The sequence below is a fragment of the Pristiophorus japonicus genome, chromosome 3 (assembly GCF_044704955.1).
Source record: "Pristiophorus japonicus isolate sPriJap1 chromosome 3, sPriJap1.hap1, whole genome shotgun sequence".
NCBI lineage: Eukaryota > Metazoa > Chordata > Chondrichthyes > Pristiophoridae > Pristiophorus > Pristiophorus japonicus.
The window spans coordinates 225,988,226-226,015,266 of NC_091979.1; the positions used below are offsets into that span (position 1 = coordinate 225,988,226).

At 45.5% G+C, this 27,041-nt stretch overlaps 1 protein-coding gene across 3 annotated transcripts in view; it reads right to left on the reverse strand.

The window, feature by feature from the left end:
- The window catches only part of sirt1 (sirtuin 1), a 57,922-nt gene that overhangs the window by 16,954 nt on the left and 13,927 nt on the right, over positions 1-27,041 (reverse strand). For all 3 annotated transcript variants that reach the window (XM_070876340.1, XM_070876342.1, XM_070876339.1), the window contains 5 exons: positions 23,424-23,665; positions 18,966-19,118; positions 17,026-17,173; positions 16,147-16,226; positions 15,451-15,637 (listed from right to left, as the gene is read on the reverse strand). In XM_070876340.1, the coding sequence (XP_070732441.1) occupies positions 15,451-15,637; positions 16,147-16,226; positions 17,026-17,173; positions 18,966-19,118; positions 23,424-23,665 (810 nt within the window). The remainder of the gene's footprint in view (positions 1-15,450; positions 15,638-16,146; positions 16,227-17,025; positions 17,174-18,965; positions 19,119-23,423; positions 23,666-27,041) is intronic.

Below are 27,041 nucleotides of genomic sequence, written 5' to 3' on the forward strand. Positions count from 1 at the left end.
ACTGGCTTAAATGGCCAAAACAGGCGTAGGTGGTTGGCAACGCCCCTTCTTGAAAAAAAAAAGCTAAACTAAAAAAAATTCCTAACCAACTCACTTACACTGGCACAAATTAAATGTGCAGTATGGGGATTTTTAAGATATTCCAGAATAATCAAGTTGCTCCAAAAACCACGGAGCAACTCCTGTCCAAATTTGGGTCCATTATTATTGTCCTCTTCCATAAAGTCTGATACAAAATATTTGTTCAGAGTTTCTGCCATCTGCATGTTCCCCATTACTAATTCCCTGGTCTCGTCTTCCAAGTGACCAACATTTACTCTAGCCACTCTTTTCCTTTTTATATACCTATAGAAACTCTTGCTATCTGTTTTTATATTTCATGCTAGTTTACTTTTGTTGGCTTTTAAACGCTTCCCAATCTTCTGTCCTCCCACCAGTTTTGGCCACATTGTAAAAACAAGGGCATACATAGAAACATAGAAAATAGGTGCAGGAGTAGGCCATTTGGCCCTTCGAGCCTGCACCACCATTCAATATCATGGCTAATCATTCACCTCAGTACCCCTTTCCTGCTTTCTCTCCATACCCCTTGATCCCTTTAGTCGTAAGGGCCATATCTAACTCCCTCTTGAATATATCTAATGAACTGGCATCAACAACTCTCTGTGGTAGGGAATTCCACAGGTTAACAACTTAGTGAAGAAGTTTCTCCTCATCTCAGTCCTAAATAGCTTACCCCTAATTCTTAGACTATGTCCCCTGGTTTGGCACTTCCCCAACATCGGGAGCATTCTTCCTGCATCTATCCCGTCCAGTCCCGTCAGAACTTTGTTTCTATGAGATCCCCTCTCATCCTTCTAAACTCCAGTGAATACAGGCCCAGTCGATCCAGTCTCTCCTCATATGTCAGTCCTGACATCCCGGGACTCAGTCTGGTGAACCGTCGCTGCACTCCCTCAATAGCAAGAACGTCCTTCCTCCGATTAGGAGACAAAAACTAAACGCAATATTCCAGGTGAGGCCTCACTAAGGACCTGTACAACTGCAGTAAAACCTCCCTGCTCCTCTACTCAAATCCCCTAGCTATGAAGGCCAACATACCATTTGCCTTCTTCACCGCCTGCTGTACCTGCATGCCAACTTTCAATGACTGATGTACCAGGACACCTCGGCCTCCCCTTTTCCTAATCTGCCTTCGTGGTTTTGCCACCAATGTGGATAACCTCACATTTATCCACATTATACTGCATCTGCCATGCGTTTGCCCACTCATCTAACCTGTCCAAGTCACCCTGCAGCTTCTTAGCATCCTCCTCACAGCTCACACCGCCACCCAGCTTAGTGTCATCTGCAAACTAGTCACTGCCTGCCATTCTGAAAAGGACCCATTTATCCCGACTTTCTGCTTCCTGTCTGCCAACCAGTTCTCGATCCACGTCAGTACATTACCCCCAATACCATGTGCTTTAATTTTGCACACCAATTTCTTGTGTGGGGACCTTGTCAAAAGCCTTTTGAAAGTCCAAATACACCACATCCACTGGTTCTCCTTTGTCCACTCTACCAGTTACATCCTCAAAAAATTCTAGATTTGTCAAGCATGATTTCCCTTTCATAAATCCATGCTGACTTGGACCGATCTGGTCACTGCTTTCCAAATGCGCTGCTATTTCATCTTTAATAATTGATTCCAACATTTTCCCCACTACTGATGTCAGGCTAACCGGTCTATAATTACCCATTTTCTCTCTCCCTCCTTTCATTTAATTGGATACCGTCCTTTATTTCTTTAGTTAGCCACGGATGGCTATCTTTTCTCTTACGCCCTTTCCTCCTCCCTGGAATATATTTTGAGTTGTGAAATATCTCCTTCAATGTACACCACTGTTCATCAACCGTCCTACACTTTAATCTATTTTCCCAATCCACTTTAGCCAACTCAGCCCTCATACCTTCATAACCTCCTTTATTTAAGCTTAGTACGCTGGTTCGTGATCCAACTTTCTTACCCTCCATCTGAATTTGAAATTCAATCATGCTATGATCACTCCTTCCAAGGGGATCCTTCTAAGGGGATTATTTTGTCTTGACTCACCTGTCCAGGGCCAAACTGCAGGAGATCAACAAGAAACTGAACTTCTATCTGCTGCCAACGTGTATGTGGCGAAGGCGGGACACATTTCACCTCCAGCTGTGGTAGTCCCCAGGGATCAACGGCACAACAAGCACTGCCCAAATGCTCAAAAGTGGCAACCATTGCTCATGGAACTGATCCACAACATGAGTACTCACATTCAGAAAAGGAGTACTCACATCCATCAACAGCTCACACCAATCACCATCAAGAACACATGCAGAGTTGCAATCTATGGCTTCCACAAGCACACATCAGACAGCATTATCAAAAACAAAGAAGTGCGTAGATAACTACCACAGGTATACTTTCTCTAACTCTTGAAAAGTAAGAAATGAGACAGATTTCCAATTAGCAATTCACGCAAACAAAATCAAGTTACTTTTGTTAATATTTGTTTGGAGCATATATTTGAACTTTTATATTTTTGTGAATTCTGTGTTCATTAAGTTGTTGGTTTACAGTCATCTCAGACTCCCAATGTCAGCAGAGTAAATCTCTCTTCAATCTGCATTAACAACATTCCTTAGGGCTAGATCGCCCAAAAGTGGGCGTTATTTCCGGCATGGGCGGTAAAAATGGGATTTCAGATTGCCGGCTCGTCGCCCATTTTCAAAGCCCCCAGTTTCCATTTTAAAAAGTGGGCGTTACCGCGATCGATCTGAAATGGGCGTTGCGTTAAATCTCTGACCTTCTGCCGTAAAGTGCTGTCATCTGTAGCAACGGCATGGCAACGTTTGATTCCCGCGATTCAGGAGGTCAAGGGTCATCATTACATGCGCATGAGAGAGAGAGAGGGGGAGCCGGGAGGGAGTGAAGGCGTGTGTGGGTGTGGTGTGGCTGCTTTGGGAGGAAGGAGGGAGAGTGGAGAGCTTTATAGCAAATTGTGCCAAAAATTTTAGCTGTTACCAGCCAGAAATTTTCCTGAATTTGGTGCCTATAATGGAGGAAGTGGAGGAGGCGATAAAGCATGTTGTGGAGACCGACACTGGCGAGAGCAGTGAGCTGGGAGAGGAGCACATCGGAGGACGCAAAAGAGCGAGGGTTTCGGACGAGGCTAATGCCTCCCTCATGCAGGAGGTCCAGTCACGCTGGGGTGATTTGGCACAGGGAGAGCATGGGAAGCCCACCCCCAAGGCCTACCAGAAGATATGGGTCGAGATAGCAGAGGTGGTCTCGTCGACGACCAACAAGGTGCGTGAGGGCAACTAACGCCACAAGCGATGGAACAACCTTGTCCGATCCGCAAGAGCAAGTATTACATTTATTTACAGGTACTTATGTATTTATATAATTTGATTTGTAAGTCATGAGTGACTGTCAGATGTGAGGTCTTTCACTTTTACCGGGAATGTTGTACTCAAAGCCTGCGGTCACGGTGCACGTCTTTAGGTAAAGAATGATAATTATCATCATAATCATGATTACATCTGTCGGTTTGTGTGTTATATCAGTCTCTGTGACAATACCTAGCAATGATATCATACAATGATCTCAAGCCATGTCGTCCTGTTACCTTTTACAGAAGAAGCTCTCGATGAATAGGTCCGAGCAGAGGCGAACGGGTGGGGGGGCCACCAGCGACCTCAATGACATTGAGGAGTGGGTACTCGCACTCGTGAGGAACAACCTCCGAACAGCCACGCAGGCAGCTGCAGATCCTGAAGTGATGCCACGTGAGCAAAGTATACACCATTGCGTAATGTAAAGTCAGTAGATGCCACACCCACTCATCTGAACAATAATGTATGATAGATGGTTTCTAAAAGTGTTCTATAAATAATGCTGGCCTCATGAGAATCAATGCAATGCAGAATGCGTTGGTGGTCATGAAATGTAATGTCCGTGATAATTTTGATAGCGGTGGTGCTTTTGTCATGTGTGCAGTGCTGGACTCACCTTGTGACCCTAACACCCCCTTCTCCTCTAATAACCTCATTTGTGTTTTGCAGCTCAGCCAGCAGCACGTCCCAAGGCAAAACCACAAAGGCCAGAAGATGGGGGGCGCGGGGCAGGACTATCTTACATCTGGTGCTGAGGAAGTCCGATTCTCGCCCATCAATCAGCTGGGTCTGTTCTCCATGGATTAGAGCGCAGACTTTGAGGAGTCTGCATCGCCAGGCTCCAGAAGGCATTCCACCCTAAGGCCATCTAGTGCTCCTCTGGCCATTTCCACCTCCACTCTGGAGGTACTGGGCCTAAGCACCTCGCCACAGGGCACCTCAGGTATCCCCAGGACAGCGCCGACCCCACAAAAGATTTTGTGGACGTGGCAGATCTGCTCCACGAGCACCAGATGAGAGCGGAGAGTTTGTACAGCTGTCCAGGAGGACTGTAGACATAGGTGACCAGATCCTACATGCATGGGGGGGCATATCCCGAATGCTGGCCAGCATCACCGGCATTATGATGGAGCACGTTCCGCGGATGGCGGAGGCCGTGGAGTCAATAGCCAGGAACACTCGTGGCTCATGCCGCCCAGTGGTCCCGGAGCACGGCACTCCACCCCTAGGTTTCGCACCCCCAGTGCCAACGACACGAGAGGTAGGGGCAAGATCCTGATTCTAGATCCGAGAATGTTATCACCTCTGTACTCCCCCCCGCTCCCGTATCCGTGCAACCACCGGCTCTGCCCCCCCCCCAATGAGGCACTGCCTGAGGAGCTCCTCGGCCAGGAGATGTGGAGTGAGGAGGGGAAGGGGTAGAGGCGGGGAGAAGAAGGGGGGGGGAGCGGGGGGGAAGGAAAGTGAGGTGCATGTCCGCAGGTGATGGCTTTGTTATATCTCCATCTCGGTGTATGCAATTTGTTGTAATGTATGGGGGGAGGGGTCACCCTGTTGGTTTGCATTTGTGTTCTGTGTTGCTGGACATGTTGACCATTTGATTGATGGCGATGGTCGAAAAAGTGGGATGGGGGTGGTGATGCTTATGATTTCAGACCAATGGTCGTATTAAATGTTTTTTATTCAACATAACCTTGTTGCGCATTGTCGAAGATAGTTTACACACTGGTGATTCCTTAACATGAAAGGGTATAATTACATTTAATTTGAATCAACTAAAACATTAACTGGCACCAAGGTGATGCCCACCATTGATGCCTGCACCACCTGACAGACCGCATTGCAGCACTGGAGCTGCGGGTGGATTTACTCTGGAGCATCCACGATGCTGAGAATGACGTGAATAGCACGTTTAGTGAGTTGGCCACACCGCAGGTAAAGGGTACACAGCCAGATAGGAGATGGGTGACCAACAGGAACAGCAGTGAAAGGAAGGTAGTGCAGGGTTCCCCTGCGGTCATCCCCCTGCAAAACAGATATACCACTTTGGGTACTGTTGAGGGGGATGACTCATCAGGGGAGGGCAGCAGCAGCCAAGTTCATGGCACCGTGGGAGGCTCTGCTGCAAAGGACGGGAGGAAAAAAAGAATGAGCGATAGTGATAGGGGATTCGATTGTAAGGGGACTAGATAGACGTTTCTGTGGCCGCAATCGAGACTCCAGGATGGTATGTTGCCTCCCTGGTGCATGGGTCAAGGATGTCTCGGAGCGGGTGCCGGACATTTTGAAAAGGGAGGGTGAACAGCCAGTTGTTGTGGCGCATTTGGGTACCAACGATATAGGTAAAAAACGGGAATGAGGTCCTACAAGCTGAATTTAGGGAACTAGGAGTCAAATTAAAAAGTAGGCCCTCAAAGGTAGTAATCTCAGGATTGCTACCAGTGCCACGTGCTAGTCAGAGTAGGAATCGCAGGATAGCTCAGATGAATACGTGGCTTGAGGAGTGGTGCAGAAAGGAGGGATTCAAATTCTTGGGACATTGGAACTGGTTCTGGGGGAGGGTGGACCAGTACAAACCGGATGGTCTGCACCTGGGCAGGACCGGAACCAATGTCCTAGGGGGAGTGTTTGCTAGTGCTGTTGGGGAGGGGTTAAACTAATATGGCAGGGGATGGGAACCTATGCAGGGAGACAGAGGGAAGTAGTATGGGGGCAGAAGCAAAAGATAGAAAGAAGAAATGTAAAAATGGAGGGCAGAGAAACCCAGGGCAAAAATCAAAAAGGGCCACATTGCAGCAAAATTCTAAAAGGGCAAAGTGTGTTAAAAAGTCAAGCCTGAAGGCTCTGTGCCTCAATGCGAGAAGTTATCTTAATAAGGTGGACAAATTAACTGCACAGCAGCAATTAATGAATATGATATCATTGGCATCACGGAGACATGGCTCCAGGGTGACCAAGGCTGGGAACTCAACATCTAGGGTTATTCAACATTCAGGAAGGATAGACAGAAAGGAAAAGGAGGTGGGGTAGCGTTGCTAGTTAAAGGGGAAATTAACGCAATAGTAAGGAAGGACATTAGCTTGGATGATATGGAATCTGTATGGGTAGAGCTGAAGAATATCAAAGGGCAGAAAATGCTCGTGGGAGTTGTGTACAGACCACCAAACAGTAGGAGTGAGGATGGGGACAGCATCAAACAAGAAATTAAGGATCCGTGCAATAAAGGTATGGCAGTTATCATGGGCGACTTTAATCTACATATAGATTGGGCTAACCAAACTGGTAGCAATACGATGGAGGAGGATTTCCTCGAGTGTATTAGGGATGGTTTTCTGGACCAATATGTTGAAGAACCAACTAGAGGGCTGGCCATCCTAGATTGGATGATGTGTAATGAGAAAGGATTAATTAGCAATCTTGTTGTGCGAGGCCTCTTGGGGAAGAGTGACCATAATATGGTAGAATTCCTTATTAAGATGGAGAGTGACACAGTTAATTCAGATTAAGGTTCTGAACTTAAGGAAAGGTAACTTCGATGGTATGAGACGTGAATTGGCTAGAATAGACTGGCAAATGATACATAAAGGGTTGACAGTGGATAGGCAATGGCAAACATTTACAGATCACATGGATGAACTTCCAACAATTGTACATCCCTGTCTGGAGTAAAAAATAAAACGGGGAAGGTGGCTCAACCGTGACGAACAAGGGAAATTAAAGATAGTGTTAAATCCAAGGAAGAGGCATATAAATTGGCTAGAAAAAGCAGCAAACCTGAGGACTGGGAGAAATTTCAAATTCAGCAGAGGAGGACAAAGGGCTTAATTAGGAGGGGGAAAATAGAGAATGAGAGGAAACTTGCCTGGAACATAAAAACTGACTGCAAAAGCTTCTATAGATATATGAAGAGAAAAAGTTTAGCGAAGACAAACGTAGGTCCCTTGCTGTCCGATTTAGGTGAATTTATAATGGGGGAAACAAAGAAATGGCAGACCAGTTGAACAAATACTTTGGTTCTGTCTTCACGAAGGAAGGATATCCTTATTAGGCGGGAAATTGTGTTAGGGAAATTGATGGGATTGAAGGCCAATAAATCCCCAGGGCCTGATAGTCTGCGTCCCAGAGTAGTTAAGGAAATGGCCCTAGAAATAATGGATGCATTGGTAATCATTTTCCAACAGTCTATCGACTCTGGATCAGTTCCTATGGACTGGAGGGTAGCTAATGTAACACCACTTTTTAAAAAAGGAGGGAGAGAATACGGAAAATTAGCCTGACATGAGTAGTGGGGAAAATGTTGGAATCAATTATTAAAGATGAAATAACAGCGCATTTGGAAAGCAATGACAGGATAGGTCCAAGTCAACATGGATTTATGAAAGGGAAATCATGCTTGGAAAATCTTCAGGAATTTTGTGAGGATATAGCTAGTAGAGTGGAGAAGGGAGAACCAGTGGAAGTGGTATATTTGGACTTTCAAAAGGCTTTTGACAAGGTCCCACACAAGAGATTGGTGTGCAAAATTAAAGCATATGGTATTGGGGGTAACGTGGATAGAGAACTGGTTGGGAGACAGGAAGCAGAGAGTTGGGATAAAAGGGTCCTTTTCAGAATGGCAGGCAGTGACTAGTGGGGTGCCGCAGGCCTCAGTGCTGGGACCCCAGCTCTTTACAATATACATTAATGATTTAGATGAAGGAATTGAGTGTAATATCTTCAAGTTTGCAGATGACACTAAGCTGGGTGGCGGTGTGAGCTGCGAGGAGGACGCCAAGAGGCTGCAGGGTGACTTGGACACTTTAGGTGAGTGGGCAAATCCCTGGCAGATGCAGTATAATATGGATGTGAGGTTATCCACTTTGGGGGCAAAAACACAAAGGCAGAATATTATCTGAGTGGTGGCAGATTAGGAAAAGGGGAGGTGCAATGAGACCTGGGTGTCATGGTACATCAGTCATTGAAAGTTGGCATACAGGTACAGCAGGCGGTGAAGGCAGCAAATGGTATGTTGGCCTTCATAGCTCGGGGTTTTGAGTATAGGAGCAGGGAGGTCTTACTGCAGTTGTACAGGGCCTTGGTGAGACCTCACCTGGAATATTGTGTTCAGTTTTGGTCTCCTAATCTGAGGAAGGACATTCTTGCTATTGAGGGAGTGCAGCAAAGGTTCACCAGACTGATTCCAGGGATGGCTGGACTGACATATGAGGAGAGACTGGATCAACTGAGCCTTTATTCATTGCAGTTTAGAAGGATGAGAGTGAATCTCATAGAAACGTATAAGATTCTGACAGGACTGGACAGGTTAGATGTGGGAAGAATGTTCCCGATGTTGGGGAAGTCCACAACCAGGGGACATAGTCTTTGGATAAGGGGTAGGCCATTTAGGACTGAGATGAGGAGAAACTTCTTCACTCAGAGAGTTGCTAACCTGTGGAATTCCCTGCCGCAGAGAGTTGTTGATACTAGTTGATTGGATATATTCAAGAGAGAGTTAGATGTGGCCCTTATGGCTCACGGGATTAAGGGGTATGGAGAGAAAGCAGGAAAGGGGTACTGAGGTGAAAGATCAGCCATGATCTTATTGAATGGTGGTGCAGGCTCGAATGGCCGACTCCTGCACCTATTTTCTGTTTCTATGAGCTGCACATACTAGTGTGTCAGCTTTGTCAGTAACAGCAACATTCTTTCAGGCAAATCGCTCATTTATGAGCTCTTGACGCAAGTGTCTTGCAGCTACGTAGCCAACACGGGCCCTTTCCTGCGGTCTGGAGGGGTCGTGGGGATGGTTGCATAGTCAGCCTGATTGTCTGGCCCGAGGTCAGCATCCAGCCCCTCATCTTCCTCTTCCTCTCTCTCCTGAGGTGGACCTTCAGTCCCTTCTGGCAATTCTTGTCCCCTCCAGATAGCTAGATTGTGCAGCATGGAGCACACAACCACATATTGAGCTACCTGATCAGGGTTGTATTGTAGCTACCCTCCCAAGTGCTCCAGGCATCTAAAGCGCTGCTTAAGCACACTAATTGTTTTCTGGGCCACATTGCGTGTGGTTCTCGTTGTATCGCTTCTCGACCTCGGTGTGGGCGTCAGGCAGGGGGGTCATCAGCCAGGTGACTAGGCCATATTGTTTGTCACCAAGCATCCAGTATTGTCCTTGTGTCTGATTGGTAAACATGTCAGCGACAGCGCTCTCACGCAGGATGTGAGCCTCATCTAAGCTGCCCGGACATTTGGCATTCACTGTCACAATTATCTGGTTGTGGTCGACAACTAGTTGGACCTTCAGGGAGTGAAATCCTTTTGTATTGCGAAAAACCTCTGGTTCCTGAGAAGGTGTCCGCATGGCGATGTGAGTACACTGTATTGCTCCCTGAAGCTTGGGGAACTTAGCAATGTGGTAGAAGCTGATAAAGTCCATGCTACGTGCGTGACCTGTCTAATGTAGCAATGTGTGGCATGCAGAGATGGGGGAAAATGTCGACCACGGAGGCCTGAAAGGAACCGGACGTGTAAAATGACAGTGATGTCCTGAAGGCGCTGGCAAGCTGCAGATCTGCCCTGATGAGCTGCCATATTTCATAAGAACATAAGAATTAGGAACAGGAGTAGGCCATCTAGCCCCTCGAGCCTGCTCTGCCACTCAACAAGATCATGGCTGATCTGGCCGTGGACTCAGCTCCACTTACCTTCCGCTCCCCATAATCCTTAATTCCCTTATTGGTTAAAAATCTATCTATCTGTGATTTGAATACATTCAATGAGCTAGCCTCAACTGCTTCCTTGGGCAGAGAATTCCACAGATTCACAACCCTCAGAGAAGAAATTCCTTCTCAACTCGGTTTTAAATTGGTTCCCCTGTATTTTGAGGCTGTGCCCCCTAGTTCTAGTCTCCCCGACCAGTGGAAACAACCTCTCTGCCTCTATCTTGTCTATCCCTTTCATTATTTTAAATGTTTCTATAAGATCACCCCTCATCCTTCTACACTCCAACGAGTAAAGACCCAGTCTACCGATAACCACTTTATGGAAGCGCGGTCTCCGAAGGCAGGTGTTCTCGGAAAAGTTGAGGTTAAGACCGCTTCTCCCTGTGCGGGGTGTGTATGGTCTGGACCTCCTCCTCAGTCGGACACTTCTTAGATTGGGCACATAACGCTGTGGGGATTAGACGTTGTGCCATTTGCACTCTGCAGCATCTGCGTAGTAATGGATGCAGGCTGAGAAATGGCTGGCCCCATTCCAATAAAAGTATAATGCCGATTGTTCACAAGCAATAAATTACCACACTAAAAGACACTTACAGTAAAACCCAATCGTCCACAGTATGAAAAGATGTCTGTTCAGATGGTCACTTCACCCGAGAAGAACTCCAGAATCAATCCAAACTCCCCCGAAGTTGAAGCAGCCTTTTCAATGAAGCGGCCTGCGATTTGCAAAATGGCGCCCACACCGTTCAGAACTGTTCCAACTTTTTCAGAGCAATGTTTTCGACGAGCGACATTGTGGGCGAGATGTGTGCAAGGTGTTGAAAGTGACGCTGGGCGATATACTGGGCGCTAGTTTTGGCAAATGTGTTCTTTACGACAAAAAAAGGTGGGCAGTCGGCATTATTGAATCTCGGCATTAATTACATGCCGAAAGTAACACTGGGTGATATTCATCGTCATCATAGGCAGTCCCTAGCAATCGAGGAAGAGTTACTTCCACTCTTAACATGAGTTCTTAGATGGCTGAACAGTCCAATACAAGAACCATGTGGGGCACATAGTCATTGAGGGAAGGGGTGGGTGGGACTGGTTTGCCGCATGCTCTTTCCGCTGCCTGCGCTTGTTTTCTGCATGCTCTCGCCAATGAGACTCGAGGTTCTCAGCGCCCTCTAGGATGCACTTCCTCCACTTAGGGCTGTCTCTGGCCAGGGACTCCCAGGTGTCAGTGGGGATGTTGCACTTTTATCAGGGAGGCTTTGAGGGTGTCCTTGTAACGTTTCCGCTGTCCACCTTTGGCTCGTTAGCCATGAAGGAGTTCCGAGTAGAGCGCTTGCTTTGCGAACAATGTGGCCTGCCCAGCGGAGCTGAACAAGTGTGGTCAGTACTTCAATGCTGGGGATGTTAGCCTGGCCGAGGATACTGATGTTGGTGCGCCTGTCCTCCCAGGGGATTTGCAGGATCTTGTGGAGACATGGTTGGTGGTATCTCTCCAGCGACTTGAGGCGTCTGCTGTACATGGTCCATGTCTCTGAGCCATACAGGAGGGTTGGTATTACTACAGCCTTGTAGACCATGAGCTTGGTGGCTGTTTTGAGGGTCTGGTCTTCAAATACACTTTTCCTCAAGCGGCCGAAGGTTGCACTGGCACACTGGAGGCGGTGTTGAATCTCATCATCAATGCCTGCTCTTGTTGATAAGAGGCTCCTGAGGTATGGGAAATGGTCCACGTTGTCCAGGGCCGCGCCGTGGAACTTGATGACTGGGGGACAGTGCTGTGTGGCGAGGACAGGCTGGTGGAGGACCTTTGTTTTACAGATATTTAGTGTTTGGCCCATGCTTTCATACGCCTCAGTAAAAATGTCGACTATGTCCTGGAGTTCAGCCTCTGTATGTGTGCAGACGCAGGCGTCTATGGCTCGAGGACAGAGGTTGGGTGGTATTGGACCTGGCCTGGAGACGGCGATGGTTGAACAGGTTTCCACTGGTTCTGTAGTTTAGTTCCACTCCAGCGGGGAGTTTGTTGACAGAAGTGGAGCATGGCAGCAAGGAAGATTAAGAAGAGGGTTGGGGCGATGACGCAGCCCTGTTTGACACTAGTTCGGACGTGGATTGGGTCTGTAATGGACCCACTGGTAAGGTTCCAGGCCTGCATGTCGTCGTGGAGCAGGTGGAGGATGGTGACGAACTTTTGGGGGCATCCGAAGCGGTACTTCAGTGCCTCAGCAGGGATTCCATCCGCTCCCGTAGCCTTGTTGTTTTTAAGCTGTCTTATGACTTTTTGTACCTTGTGCAGTGTTGGAGTTTTGCCGAGATGGTGGCGGGTTGATTGCTGCAGCATGAAGTCGAGAACACTCGGGTCAAAGGCAGAGTCTTGACTGAGGAGATCTTTGAAGTGCTCCTTCCAACGGGCCCAGATGTGCTGAGTGAGTGTATCATGCAGGGCCTCCTGCGGCGACGACCGAGGCCTCCTGCAGCAACAACCGGAGCCTGCCGATCGGAACATCTCCTGCGGCGACAGGCGACCTCCTCCTCAATGGCGACATCTGGGACCCTCCTGCCCCACTGGTAACCTGGCCTCTTCTCCCCCTCCAACACGTGGTGAGCATTATGGCTATGACCCCCCCTGACCTCCCACGCTGAACCCCAGTGGGCCACTGACCCTCCCAATGCCGCCCCCCAACCAAGCCTCGGACCACCTACCATCAAGAGCGCTACTCAGGACCGAGCCTGCGACCAACATCTTGCCGTAGGCAACTAGGCCCATATAGCAGTGCCTGATCTCCAGTCGTCTCGGACCCCTTTGCTACTGGATCTAAACCTTGCTCAGCTAAGCTCGTGTGGTGGCCGGTGTGCAACGACCACCCCACGTTAAAAGAACTCAAGCACAGGCATCTTCCACTCCTCTAACATGAAGTTTGGGACCTGGATTGTCAGGCCCTCATGAACAACTCCAACAGCAACAGGCCGGAACGCCACACTGTCATAGTTGTCCGGGAACTTAGACGCTTTGACATCAACATCGCCGCCCTAAGCGAGACCCAGTGGGCAGGGAAAGGCCAGCTCAAGGAACAAGGTGGAGGTTTCACTTTCTTCTGGAAAGGGAAACCAGAGGAAGAACATCGCCTCCACGGAGTCGGTTTCACCATCAAAAACAAGCTGGTCGACCGCCTCAAGGACTCCCCCTGCGGGGTTAACAAACACCTCATGACTCTTTGACTCACCCTATCCTGGAACCAGTGCGCCACAGTCATCAGTGCGTAAGCCCCAACACTCAATGCAACAGATGAGACCAAAGAGGGTTTTTACTCCAGCCTCGAAAAATCCCTGCCCAAACTGATCCTCCTTGGTGACTTCAACGCTTAGGTCGGCAAGGACACAGCCCTCTGGGAAGGCGTAATCGGCAGAGAGGGGGTAGGGAAAGCCAACTCCGGTGGTACCCTACTCCTGACAAAATGTCTAGAACATGAACTTCTCATCACCAACACCTTGTTCCGCAAGAGGGACAAATACAAGGCATCCTGGCAACACCCTTACTCCAAACACTGGCACCTGCTCGACTATGTCATCGTCCGAGCCAGGGATCGCAAGAATGTGCACATCACCCGCGCCATGACAGGAGCCGACGACTGCTGGACGGACCACCGCCTAATTCGATCAATCATTGACATCAACATAGCCCCAAAGCGGTGATGGCAGCTAAAAAGTCAATGCCGGGGCACTTAAGGACCCAGCTAAGAGAGCCCTATACAGTCAGCGCCTCACAGCTAACCTGGCGCGCCTTGATGACCCTGAGATGCAGAATGCCCACAACATTTGGTCTGTCCTCCAGGCCTCCAAAACCAGTGCTTGCGAAGAGACGCTCGGTCACTCAACCAGGAAACACAAAGACTGGTTCAATGAGAATGATAGGAGATCCAAGAGCGAATAGATCGCAAGCGCAGAACATTTCTGAGCCTCAACAACAACCCAACTTGGGAGCAGCAAAGCAGCATTACAGACGGCTCAAGGCTGAGGTCCAACAAAAAACCCGGGACCTAAAGAACAGGTGGTGAATGGAGAAAGCACAGGAGATACATCAGCTGGCCGACAGCCATGATGTGCAAGGATTCTTTATCGCAGTCAAGGCCACCTACGGTCCAAACACCCAAGGACCCACTCTACTGCTGTCCAAGAACGGGGAATCACTCATACTTAGGTGCCGAAAGTAACACTGGACAATATTATGGGCATTGGTTTTGCCTATTCTGATAATTCCGCCCCAAAAAAGTGGGCGGGTGGTATTATTTTTTCCTGGTGATACGTACATGGCGAAAGTAACACTCGCCGATAAGTGTCCGAAAAATGGGTGTCAGTTTCCATTTTGTGGCTAAATGGGCGCTATCTGGGCGTTACACCACATTTCAGCGTTAAAATGGACGTTAAGTGGACGTTATGTATGCCAAAATAATGGAAAATCTAGTCCTTAGTCTCAACATTCAGAACAGCACGCTATACTGCACCAGTGTGACATTATCCCCATTTCCCACACTTTCCTGTGAGGCCCTTCTCCCTTCTGATATTAGAAATTATAGGTGAAAATTGGGTGTGACTCTGCCCAAGTAGAACAAGCTTGAGATTATCAAAACTCATTTCATATAAACCCCTTACAGTCAAAAGACAGAAGACACTTTTATCCCATCAGTCTGGACTGGAAATCCCAAGTCCAAGAGTTGAAAGACCAGCACCTAGCCAACTGCACCAGTATCTTTGGATTAAGAACTTGACACAGAAGATTAATTTGAGGTTGGTAAAAACAGAACACACAGATCTCTTCTGCTTCAAAAAGTGAGTGCAAAGGCCAACAGTTCACAAAGCATTTAAAGGTTGCAAAAACACACGTAGCATGGTACAAATCGAACGCACTCCCATATAGTATGTAGTACAGAAAGAACCCCAGCTTCAAGTGCAACTTTAAATGAGCATCAAAAGCTGAACTTCTACGGGAAACAATCCAAAGTCCAAGTCACCACTATGTTTGAAATACAAATGGTTCATTCAGTGCCAAATCCAAACAGCCCATTATTTACTATGTCACACTGTTAGAACTGTTTTGAATGCATGTTAGAACACTCAATTTCAGCATTTCAAGCTAAAACAGAAAATGCTGGAAACACTCTGCATGTCAGGCAGCATCTGTGGAGAGGGGAAGGTAGGGTTAATGTTTCAGGTCGTTGACCTTTTGCTTTCAGGATTTCAAATTGTACTTTTTCCCCTATTTATATTAAAAACTCTGATACATCCTGAACATCACATGCCTTCAACGTGGACATAATTAATGAGTTGGGGTTCTTACTTGGTATGAGAGCCACCGGCCTCACTTTTAACGAAGATCCAATCACAATTAGTAGATCAACCTCATCTTTGTCATACTTCATACTTCTGTGAAATTGCTCTGGCAAGTTTTCTCCAAAGAACACTATATCTGGCTTCATAATGGCAAGAGGAACATCAGGTGGACACCTCGGGCATTGGGGAACTACCTGATGGTGTACAGAATACACAAATTAGTTCCACACTACAAACTATTCTGCATGCAGCTCATTTAGACACACGCATTTCTCAACAAGCATGTATTGGTCTAGAATTAGTGCTGGTATAAAAACTTCAGACAACTCAGTGGTACAGCATATTGGTGCACTATGCCAGGGCAGGTAGAATGTGGCTCGACAGCTGCCACTGTCCACATGGGAAGTCTCTATATTCAGTGACCAGATAATTCCTCAGATAGAGGAAAAAGTGGGTGGATTATCAACCAAGATCAGACATGCAGACCTCCCAGTGGTTAGCACAAAAGCTACACAGTTACCTGCCCAGGTTCCTAGAGAGGGGGAAACTTAAAGTGGACGTGCATCTCCTCCTTATCAGTAAAGCAAAGGAGAAACAAGCCCCTGATTAAACATCCAAGAATAGACGTTTCTTTCAATGATCTCACTTTAAAAGACCAATTATAACAAAGCTTCACCCAGAACAAATGCAGCTTCCATCTCACCTGATTGAAAACTTCTTTTCTAATTGCTTCACAATCAACCTTATATTTACACATCAGACAAGAAGCCATCGCAAATGAGCCTAAAGAGAAATTTCAGAAAACAGTACAACAGTAACATTTAGAATTAAACAACAAAAATTTCTTACAAAAATTTATTAGTAGTAAGAATAGTGTGTGCAAGGTTAGCTTGGATCCAAAGCTACAAATAGACTCAAGTTAATGTTTCCCCCAACACTGTTAGAACAAAGGGGTCCAACATTTCACATAGAATTTACACGATTACCTCAGCATATATAACATAAAATCTCTTTCTTCAAATAACATTTTCAGATTTTTTTTTAAATCACAAAAATTAATTCTTTCTTATTTTTCCCATTTCCTGGTCTCTGGCTCTTCTTTAGGTAAGCTGTGAACTCCATTGTATTTAACTTGGTAGGAGCAGGGAACACCAGACAATGTCAGCATTTCTTGGCCCACTCCCCAAAACCAAATTAAAAGAGCTTGGCTCCATACATGTGCTATCACCCGCCAGCACAAGTGAGAAGCGACAGAGTATAGAAGGCATGCATGCCAAAGCGGCATGGAATGCTAGGTTTCAAATGGAGCCGTGTAACCTTGTACTTGAACTATAAGGCCATAGAGAATGTGTGTTTAACAGGAGCTGAACACGTTTCCCAACTTGTATTTTTCAGCTAGATTTCTGAGCTGCTTTTACTATGGGATTTAGCTCTCACTAAGAGCAGGAAACACACATTAAAATGTTTTCCGCTTGCGAGAATGTGTAATGGCTGGTTGGGGGTGGGGGGGGGGGCACGGCAGTGGAAGGGAAGCAGCATCCAGTTATTTTAATATCTAGACAAGAGATTATTCTCTACTAACCATGACACTCGACAATCCTGCGAATGCCAGCAACCTGCTCCAGAGTATCTATGTTCTGGGTGTAATTCCGAAGCAACCTCTCTTGCTTATCCAGCAAGGCTATAAATTTGTGACAAAGAGATGGCTGAAACTGACCAGGATAAATTTCCTGTGCAAGAAAAACACATGGATTTACTCTCAAATGCAAGAAGTTCTGGTGTTAATATCTAACCGAGCAACTTAAACACCTGATTCATAATTTCATCAGTGGTACATTTTTAACCTAGCATGCTTCTGGAAAGTCAGATTGTATTGGGTAGCTAACTTAAAACGTGCAAGTGTTGAAGCAGTCGGTTCCATCCTCTTTAAATAACATTTCACCTAACATTTTTGCAGCAAATTCCCATTCCATTTCGCAAGGACAGAGCTTACACTGGTTTGGTGGAAGATTATTTAAAAGCCAGTAAAGCAGCAATTAAACTACTGCAAGATCACATTTGGTTCCATATTACTAAAAAGGGTAGTTCATGGAAAGAGGTGCAGTACTGAACTGATCACACCGTTCCTCAGCAAATCAAACAGTCAAAGTAGCTAACATGAGACAGCTTGTATTTCTATAGCAGCCATTATATACCAAGTGGTGTTTCAGAGTGCTTTACAAAGCAGTGGACAGCAATTAAGATACCAAACAGGAGAAAGGGAAAATAGAAAGACGGTCAGGGGATGGCAAAAGCATAATTGAAGAGGGGGTCTTGGGGGGGGGGGGTTTGATAGGCACAGAGAGAAGAGCCAAAGAACAGATGCCGAAGGAGTTCCAACGGGCAGGAGAAATATACCTGAAGGAGCATTTCCTATGGTGGAATGGAGGCAGCAGGGAAATGTGAAGTAGGCCAGTGTTGCGTGTCTGTGGGGACATAGAGCTGAGAGAGATGATGGAAATATGAGGGGCAAGGCCATGGACAGATTTGAAGGAGACGAGAATCTTTAAGTCAACTCTATGACACTGGAATCCAGTGGAGATGGAGATATGTTCCTTAATGCAGAGGGGGACATGGGCCATGACACTTTGGATGACTTGTAGTTTATGAATGCTAGAAGGAGGGAGACTGGAAAAGACAGTATTGGAGAAGTCCAGCCGTGAGATGATTAAGGTTTTGATTAGGGTTTGAATGGAGAAGGAGAGGTAGGAAGAGGCAGGCGATGTTATGGAAGTGAAACAAAGCACGCATGGGGATGGATCACATGGAGGTGGAAGGAAAAGCTGAGCACAGGGTTGGATATTATGCAATGCTCCACATCTCCGGATCAAGCATGTGGCAACAGTCAAGAAGGAGATCAATTCAAAACTGATTGTGCCAACATAAAGCTGGAGGGAATTTTAGCTCAAAGATGTCTTAATAGCAATAGGCAGTTGGAGATGGTTGCAATAGCTGTGGAATTGATCAAGGAGGTGGTGAACATACATGTGAAGCTGACCCCATGCTCCTGGGAAACATCACTAAGGGGTAACATGCAGAGCTGACCATGCGGGCACAGCAGGAGACACCATTTGCGGAGGTATGAAGTCAACAGCGCAACAGGTATGAAACTAGGAAAGCAGTGCCTTGGAATAACCGGAGGAGACACACGCAACGAGAATGGAGCAGGCAATAGCATCAATGATAATGGAAAGATCAAGGAGGAAGAGTCAGCCACCGGACAACTCTCTGTATAGGCACAAGCACCACTTGGTTCATGTTCATAAATGTTAAATGTGGATCAATATTTATAAATGTTAAATGGGTTAATAGTCTTTCTTTGTGTATCTTTTTCTCAGTCTGTCTTTCTCTTGCCCTGTTCCAACCTTACTGTCTTGGTCTCTCTTGCTCTCTATATATCTGACCCTGTCTCTCATCCCTTAGGTTAATGGATATATTTTTGCAGCAGGTTTCCTACAATTTCTGAATCAGTGTGATATTTACCTTTGCAAACTTAAAAAATGGCCTAGGGTCTTTTCTGAAGTATTCAATGTCAAACATAGCGTGAGGGTCTGGAAGGTCGGGAAAATCTACTGCCAGTCTGGCATAAATCCCATCTCTTGATCTGAAATCCGGTATTCCACATGAAACAGAAACCTAGAAATATGCATTAAACCCAAAATTATTTTGATCAGGTGAAAGACAAAATGTTCAATTTATTTTGCTCCTCCATTATCATTTCTACTTAGAGATTCAGTAATCCAAACCATTTACTACATAGATTCAGTGAAAGAGATTTAATTAGGTACTTCAAACATTCTGGTCAATTTGAAAGTCAAGATTTTATTAAAGAACAATAAAACTCCAATTAGAACATCCTAGCCCATATTTTGGGTATCAGAAAAGTAAAGCGGCTTTACCAATATGATGTTTCAATGTGAATCTTACAATCAGGAGGTAGTGTCCTACAAAGTAGATCTGAGCTAAACTGGTGAAGAATATACAGCAGCACTGGCATTAAAAGACTGAAGAGATACTCTATCTACAGACACCGCAATCATAGAATGGTTACAGCACAGGAGGCCACCATTCGGCCCATCGAGCCCACTTCAGCTAATGTCATTCCCCGCCCTTTCTCTGCAGCCCTGCAAATTTTTTCCTTGAAGTATTTATCCAATTCCCCTTTGAGAGCCACGATTGAATCGTTCTCCACCACACTTTCAGGCAGTGCACTCCAGATCATAACCACTCGCTGCGAAAAAAAATTCTCATGTCGCCTTTGGTTCTTTTGCCAATCACCTTAAATATGTGTCCTCTCATTCTTGACCCTTACGCCAATGGGAACAGTTTCTCTCTATCTACTCTGTCTAGACCCCTCATGATATTGAACAACTCTCAAATTTTCTCTCAATCTTCTACCCAAGAAACATAAGAAATAGGAACAGGATTGGCCCCTCGAGCCTGCTCCACCATTCAATAAGATCATAGCTGATCTGATCATGGACTCAGTTCCGCTCCCCTGCCTGCTCACATTAACCCTTTACTCCCTCTCAAAAATCTGAATATATTTAAGGCGGAGATAGACAATGACCCAGCCTCCACAGCTCTCTGGGGAAGAGAATTCCGTAGATTTACAACCCTCAAGAAAGTTCTCCTCATCTCAGTTTTAAATGGGTGGCACCTTATTCTAAGACTATGGGGTCAAGTTTCGGCCTGAGTTGCTCCTATTGTTTTGGAGCAACTAGTTTAGAATGGAGTAACTTAGAAATTGCAATTCTCGGCATTTAGTTTGCTCCAGTTCTAGTGAGTTAGAACAGTTTCATTTTCGAACAAATTTCTTTTCCAAAAGGGGGCATGTCCGGCCACTTACGCATGTTTTGCAAGTTTAGGCAGCGAAAACTTACTCCAAACTAACTTAGAATGGAGTAAGTGTAGATTTTTGTACGCTCAGAAAAACCTTGCTTACACTTAGAAATCAGGCGTAAGGAAGAGAGATTGGGGGGGGGGGGGCACGGAGGGAAGTTTACAAACATGAAACACATCACTTTTACAAATAAAGAGCCATCATCAATAATAAATGATAAAATCAATAAATCAATCAAAAAATAAATAAATAAAAAATTACGTTTCTACTCACCGACTGCAGCGAGCTGGGACGGTGCCCGCTGCCCCCCCCAGTGTGTGTCTCTCTCTGTCAGTATGTCTCTCCCTCTGTGTCTGTCAGTGTCTCTCCCTCTCTGTGTCTGTCAGTGTCTCTTTGTCGGCCGTGCGGACATGGGACATGATGGGCTGAAATGGCCTCCTTTTGCGCTGTAAATTTCTATATTTCTAAAGGCAGCTCATTGTTCAATTACAATTTTGCCTGGCAATCTTTAATTCCAATTTACCTGGGCCAGGTCCGTTCTCAACCCAGTGAAATTGGCCCTCCTTCAAATAAGTATTTTGACTCTAGATTGCTCTTTATCCTTTTCCATAGCTAACCTAAATCTTATACGATGATCGATTTTCACTAAATGTCCCCCTACTGAAACTTGATCCACCTGACCCACCTCATTCCCCAGAACCAGATCCAGCAATGCCACCTTCCTCATTGGGCCAGAAACATACCAATTAACAAAGTTCTCCTGAACACATTTAAAAATTCTTCCCCCTCTCCGCCCTTTACACTATTACTATCCCAGACTATATTAGGATAATTGAAGTCTTCCATTACTACTACTCTATAGTTCTTGTACCTCACGGTAATTTCCCTGCAAATTTGCTCTTCTATATCCTTCTTACGAGGTGGTGGCCTATAGAATGCACCTAGTAGTGTAATGGCACACCTCGATTGTTTCTCAACTTTAAACAGATTCTGTCCTTGACCCCTCCAGGACATCCTCGCTCTCTAGCGCTGTAATATTCTCCTTAATCGATACTGCCATCCCATTTCTTTTCTTTCCTTCCTTATCTTTCCCTGAACACCTTATATCCAGGCGTATTTAGCATCCAATCCCGCCCTTTTTTCAGCCAGGCCTCAGTTATCACCATATCATATCCCCATGTAGCTAATTGCACCTGCAGCTCACCAACCTTATTTATCACGCTTTGTGCGTTTACATACATGCACTGTAAACTTATCTTAGACCGTCTTGTATTTTCCCTGACCTCACCTAACACCGTACTCTCTCTTACTCTAGTGCAATGTGCATCTCCCACTCTTTTGTGCACCATGTTTCTCCTTTTTAATGCTACATCTTAGTGCCCATCACCCAGCCAAATTAGTTTAACCCCCCCCACACAAGGATATTGGTCCCGGCTCTATTGAGGTGCAACTCATCTGGCTTGTACAGGTCCCACCTCCCCTAGAAATGGTCCCAAAGTCCCAGGAATCTAAAAGCCTTCCCTTCTGCACCACCTCTCCAGCCACGCATTCATCTGCTCTATCCTCCTATTTCTAAACTCACTAGGGCGTGTCACCGGGAGTAATTTCCTAGCTCCCTAAAATCTCCCTGCAGGACCTGATCCCTACCTTTCTACCTCCGCAAAATAAAATACAAGGCTACTAAAAGAGTAAATGTTTTGCTTTGACCACATTCAGTTTTTCCAATTCTTTCGACTTGTATCTATAAAAATTACACTAAGCAAAGTAGGGATTTTATACATTCCTTCCTGGTTGCTCCAGTCGTAGAGGGACTAAAATTCTAGTCGGAGGCTTCCTTTGTACAAACGCTTCCGACCCCCAAAAAATCTACGAATCTACCTGTTGGTCCCGGAGAAACGTAGGATCCCGGTCGGAGGCCTAGATTTGCTGTGCATCGCATGGGGACCAGTCTTCGAGGTACGCAAGTCCAAGCTGGAGTCATGTGGGCCTGGACAACCAATCACGATGCAGTATTCTCATTGATAATAATGGGAACTCAGTTTGTGCGACTTCCCGTTACTATCAGAGGAAAAAACCCTAAAATACCCAAACACAACATAATAAAGCAAACACCTCATATATTTAAAATTAATTGAAATTAAAGTTAATTAAATGTGTTAGAAAAATAAAATATATATATTTTTTTTAAGTGTTTTAATACCGTTTAAAATAAACTTACCTTAATGAACAGGGTTTTTAACATAAGTGTTTTTAAATTTAATTTTTATATGTTTTAAAACTCTTACGTTGGTAAAATTAGGATATGCGCCTGCTTTCATCAGACGTAAGAGTTTGAAGGAGATTCAATGGGCATGAGTTGGGCAAATAGCCCAATCTCACCGGCGCGAAGGTCCTTCCTGCGAGGATGCGTTCGATCTGTCAAGACAAATCTTGACATTAGAAAAGCTGGTTTTCGGTGCATACGCATCGTGCCCCGAAAATCGGCTTTTGCAAGGCCTCGCCGGGTCCGTCCGCACTTCGTACAGACCCGGTGAGGCCGGAATTTTAGCCCGGTCATTTAATGCCCCTGTTATAATGCACTATGTAGTGCAGTAACGGGAGCATTTTTCAGCAAAGGGATCGATTCCAGCCTTAGGGAAACAAGAGTTTCAATCTGCACTAGTTGTTTTTCACGTTTTAATTGCAGCTCTCCTGATTGCAGTGTGAGAACGGTTCTATGGGCCAACCACTAGAAACGGAGCTCAGACTGATCCACATTGATTTCACAGTAGCAAAGGAGGGAGACTTGCAGCTCCTCAGTCTGGACTGGATTCAAACTCAGAATCCAGAGAAGTGCTAAAATCACTGCATCCTCCCAATCTGGAAGTATAATACTTATACAATGGCAGACAAGTCAGAAAGATTAGCTTTATAAAAATTAATGCAAGTCCACACTGGCTAAAAAAAAATCCTTAAAAATGACATGGATCTGATTTGTGAAAGACAAGTTTGATTTGATGACAACCCAGAGTTGCTGTTCATTAATGTTTACAACAGTGAACAGGATCAATAAATTGTGGTATTTCAATTATTATTCAACACATTTCCTTAACACTTACCCCAGCCCCAGTGAGGACCATGATTTTCTTGCTCTCTTTCAAGATCCTCACCACATCCTCGAGGGTGTTAATATCTTTGCGCTTCTTCCGTTTTGGTGGTTCTGACAAAATGTTGAGCACAATCTGCCACAATGTCATGTCATCGAGATCAGGTGGAGGACTGTTCCCTCGCAACAGATCCTTCAGGATAGACCGTGGGTCTGTACCCAGCATAAGATGTTGCTGGACAAAACTATATGGACCTAGTCAGAAAGGGGAAAAGGGAAAAATTAGGCAGTTAAAAAAAGTTAATTTGAGAGAAGGTAGTTTGAACATAATGTAAGCATTCTCAGTTCAACAGTTGGCAACAGATTCCCCCACATGATCACTATCCTGACTCCTGCTGGAAGTACATACCAGTGGACATCATCTTCTCGGCTCCCATAGTTGAGTAGCCTGCCACTCTCACTGTTAAAGCTTATAGGTGAATACGGCAATTTGAGCAAGAAATTGAAAGCCAGCTAGAGCTTGTGAAATCGTATCTCAGTAAGGAATCAATGACTTCAAGAAGCGGGAAAATTGTCAACAAAAGTAAGGTTAGACAGGACACGTCTTTTTCCATTTTTGGATAATACCAACAACTTACATTTATATAGCACCTCTAATGTAGCAAAACATCCCAAGGCACTTCCCAGAAGCATTATCAGACAAAATTTGACACCGAGCCACATGGCGATATTAGAACAGGTGATCAAACACTTGGTCAAAGAGGTAGGTTTTAAGGAACAACTTAAGTAGGACAAAGAGGTAGTGATGCAGAGAGGTTTAGGAAGGGAATTCCAGAGCTTAGGGCCTAGGCAGCTGAAGGCACCAATGGTGTAGCGATTCAAATTGTGGATAATTAAGAGGCCAGAATTGGAGGAACACAGATCTGAGGATTGTAGGACTGGAGGAGGTGACAGAGATAAGGAGGGGCAAGGCCATGGAGAGATTTGAACACAAGAATGAGAATTTTAAAATTCTGGGACCAAGTGTACATCAGCAAGCATGGGGGTGATGGGTGCAAGACTTGGAGCATGTTAAGATATGGACAGCAGGAGCTTTGAATGTTTAAGTTTATGGAGGATGGTAGGTGGGAGGCTAACCAGGAAAGCACTGGAATAGTCGAGTCTGGAGGTAACAAATGCATGGATGATGATTTCAGCAGCAGATGAGCGGAGGCAGGGGCAGAGACAGGTGATGTTATGGAGGTGGAAATAGGCGGTCTTGGTGATGGAGATGATATGGCGTTGAAAGTTCAGCTCAGTGTCAAAAAGGATGTCAAGGTTGCAAACGGTCTGGTTCAGCCTCAGACAGATGCTAGGGAGAGAGATGAAGTCGGTGGCTAGACAACGGAGTTTGTGGCGGGGACCAAGGACAATGCTTTCAATTTCCCCGATATTTCACTGGAGGAAATTTCTGCACATACAATACTGGATGATGTTAAAGCAGCATGACAAATCAAAGGGAATGGGTCGAGTGAGGTGGCAGTGAAGTACAGCTGGGTGACGTCAGCATACATGTGGAAACGGACGTGTTTTTGGATGATGTCATTAAGGGATGAGAAATAGGAGGGGCCATGGATGGATCCTTGGAGTCTCAAGGGGTAATGGTGCAGGAGTGGGAAGAGAAGCCATTGCAGGAGACTCTCTGGCTATGACTGGACAGATACGAATGGAACCAGTTAATGGCAGTCCCACCTATACCAGAACCCATCTGGTCCAAAAGTACTGTCAAGAACTGCCCAGAGAGATGTTGAGACTTTGAGCATCAGACTAGATACTAAAACTTTGGGCCCAATTTTCTCCAACCCCTTTTTGCAGCGCACTTACCTTAAATGCGCCGACTTTGCGCGCCGGAAAAAAGGGCCCCATCCTGCCCGCTCTCTGGTGTCCCAGTGTGGCGTAGCTAGTGAAGTGGGGGGGGCGGAGCAACAGGCCAGCGCAGAAAGCACTGCCAGCAACTGCACGCATGCACAGTGAAGTCTGCACACATGCTCCTACCCTCCCAGCGTGTCCTGCGGTCTGTGAGCAAGACCCGATGCTTGCAGCCCCTATCCCCGGCCTAATGGATGCCCCGAGCTTCGTTGCACCCTATCCCCGGCCGAGTGGCCTCCCACACCGGCTGGGGGCCCACTGAGTTCCATTTTATTTATTGATGGTTATACTAGAGAGTTTTGATTGGGGGTTGGGGGGCTGTGTGTGGAGGAGTTTTTTTTTTGGGGGGGGGAAAGAGAGAGTGTTTTGGGGGGGGGGGGGGAAGAGGAGAAAGAGTGTTTTTGGGAGGGGGGGAGCGGGGTCGAAACTTTAAAAAAAAAACTTGATTCTGGCATAAAGGTAGAACTTCTAATTTTTTTTATTTGTTATTGATTGATTGATTGATTACATTTTGTGGTTTGTTTAGTGCTTTGTAAGTCTTCGTGCAGGTCTTTAGCTTCCTTCTATTTTTTTGTGTGTTAATGAATGCTTATTTTTGTGCTTTGTTTAGTTCTTTGTAAGTCTTGGTGCTTTAAATGTACTAACCCGTGCCGATTTCTTAACTGCCCGCAAGGTTTTTCAGAGCTGGCCACATATGCTGACCTAAGTCGATTTGGAGTAAATTTTAGCTGGCCAAAGTGGCATAAATGGCCAAAACTGGCAACACCCCCTTTTGAAAAAAACCTGAATTAAAAAAAATCTTATCTAACTGACTTACTCTGGTGCAATTTTTTTGGGGGAAAATGGCATTTTTTGAACTTATGCCAGAAAAAACTTACTCCAAAAAAATGTATGCAAGTCATGGCCAAAATTGGGCCCTATATCCCATCACCTGTATGTCTTCTCCAGCATAGAGATACAAAAGCTATATCCCATCACCTGTCCAACTTGCCCAGCATAGAAATACTAAAACCATATCCCATCACCTGTATGTCTTCCCCAGCATAGAGATACCAAAATTATATTCCATCACCTGTACAACTTCTCCAGCATAGAAATACCAAAACTATATCCCATTACCTGTACAACTTGTCCAGCATAGAGATACTAAAATGATATTCTCAAAGTGTAATGGAAATCTGGAACTCTTCCCCACCACCCCCCCACCCCCCCAAAAAAATAAAAATACACCAGCCAAACTTCAGCCCATGATAACAGACTAACATGTCAATCTAGAATTCGTCAGAATCACTTCAGAGATCTTACTCAGCACACCAAGTGTCAAATCATTTAAATGATAATTAGCACAGTATTCGTATCACCATTCAGTATATAAGACACATTGAATCACGTGCACTAACACTTCGGATTCTGAAATCATGTCCAGCTTAAAAAAGCCAAACTAGAATTGCATAGTTGAAACAAAAAGAAATTAGCATTTGTAGTCAAGGTAGAAAGTCAACAGATAGAATGCTTCTGAATCCAAGCTCCCAAGGCTGAGTGAATAAAATGATTTGTAACAATTGTACAAAAATAAACACAGAACAAATTGCAACTGTTACTGGATCTAACATGGCCAAGAAGGCTTTCAATCCAGCTACAGCTGTATTTATAATATAAGCGTCAGATATAAACACTACATCCCTTAAAGAATCTCCCTAAAATGGACTTTTAAACAGGAACG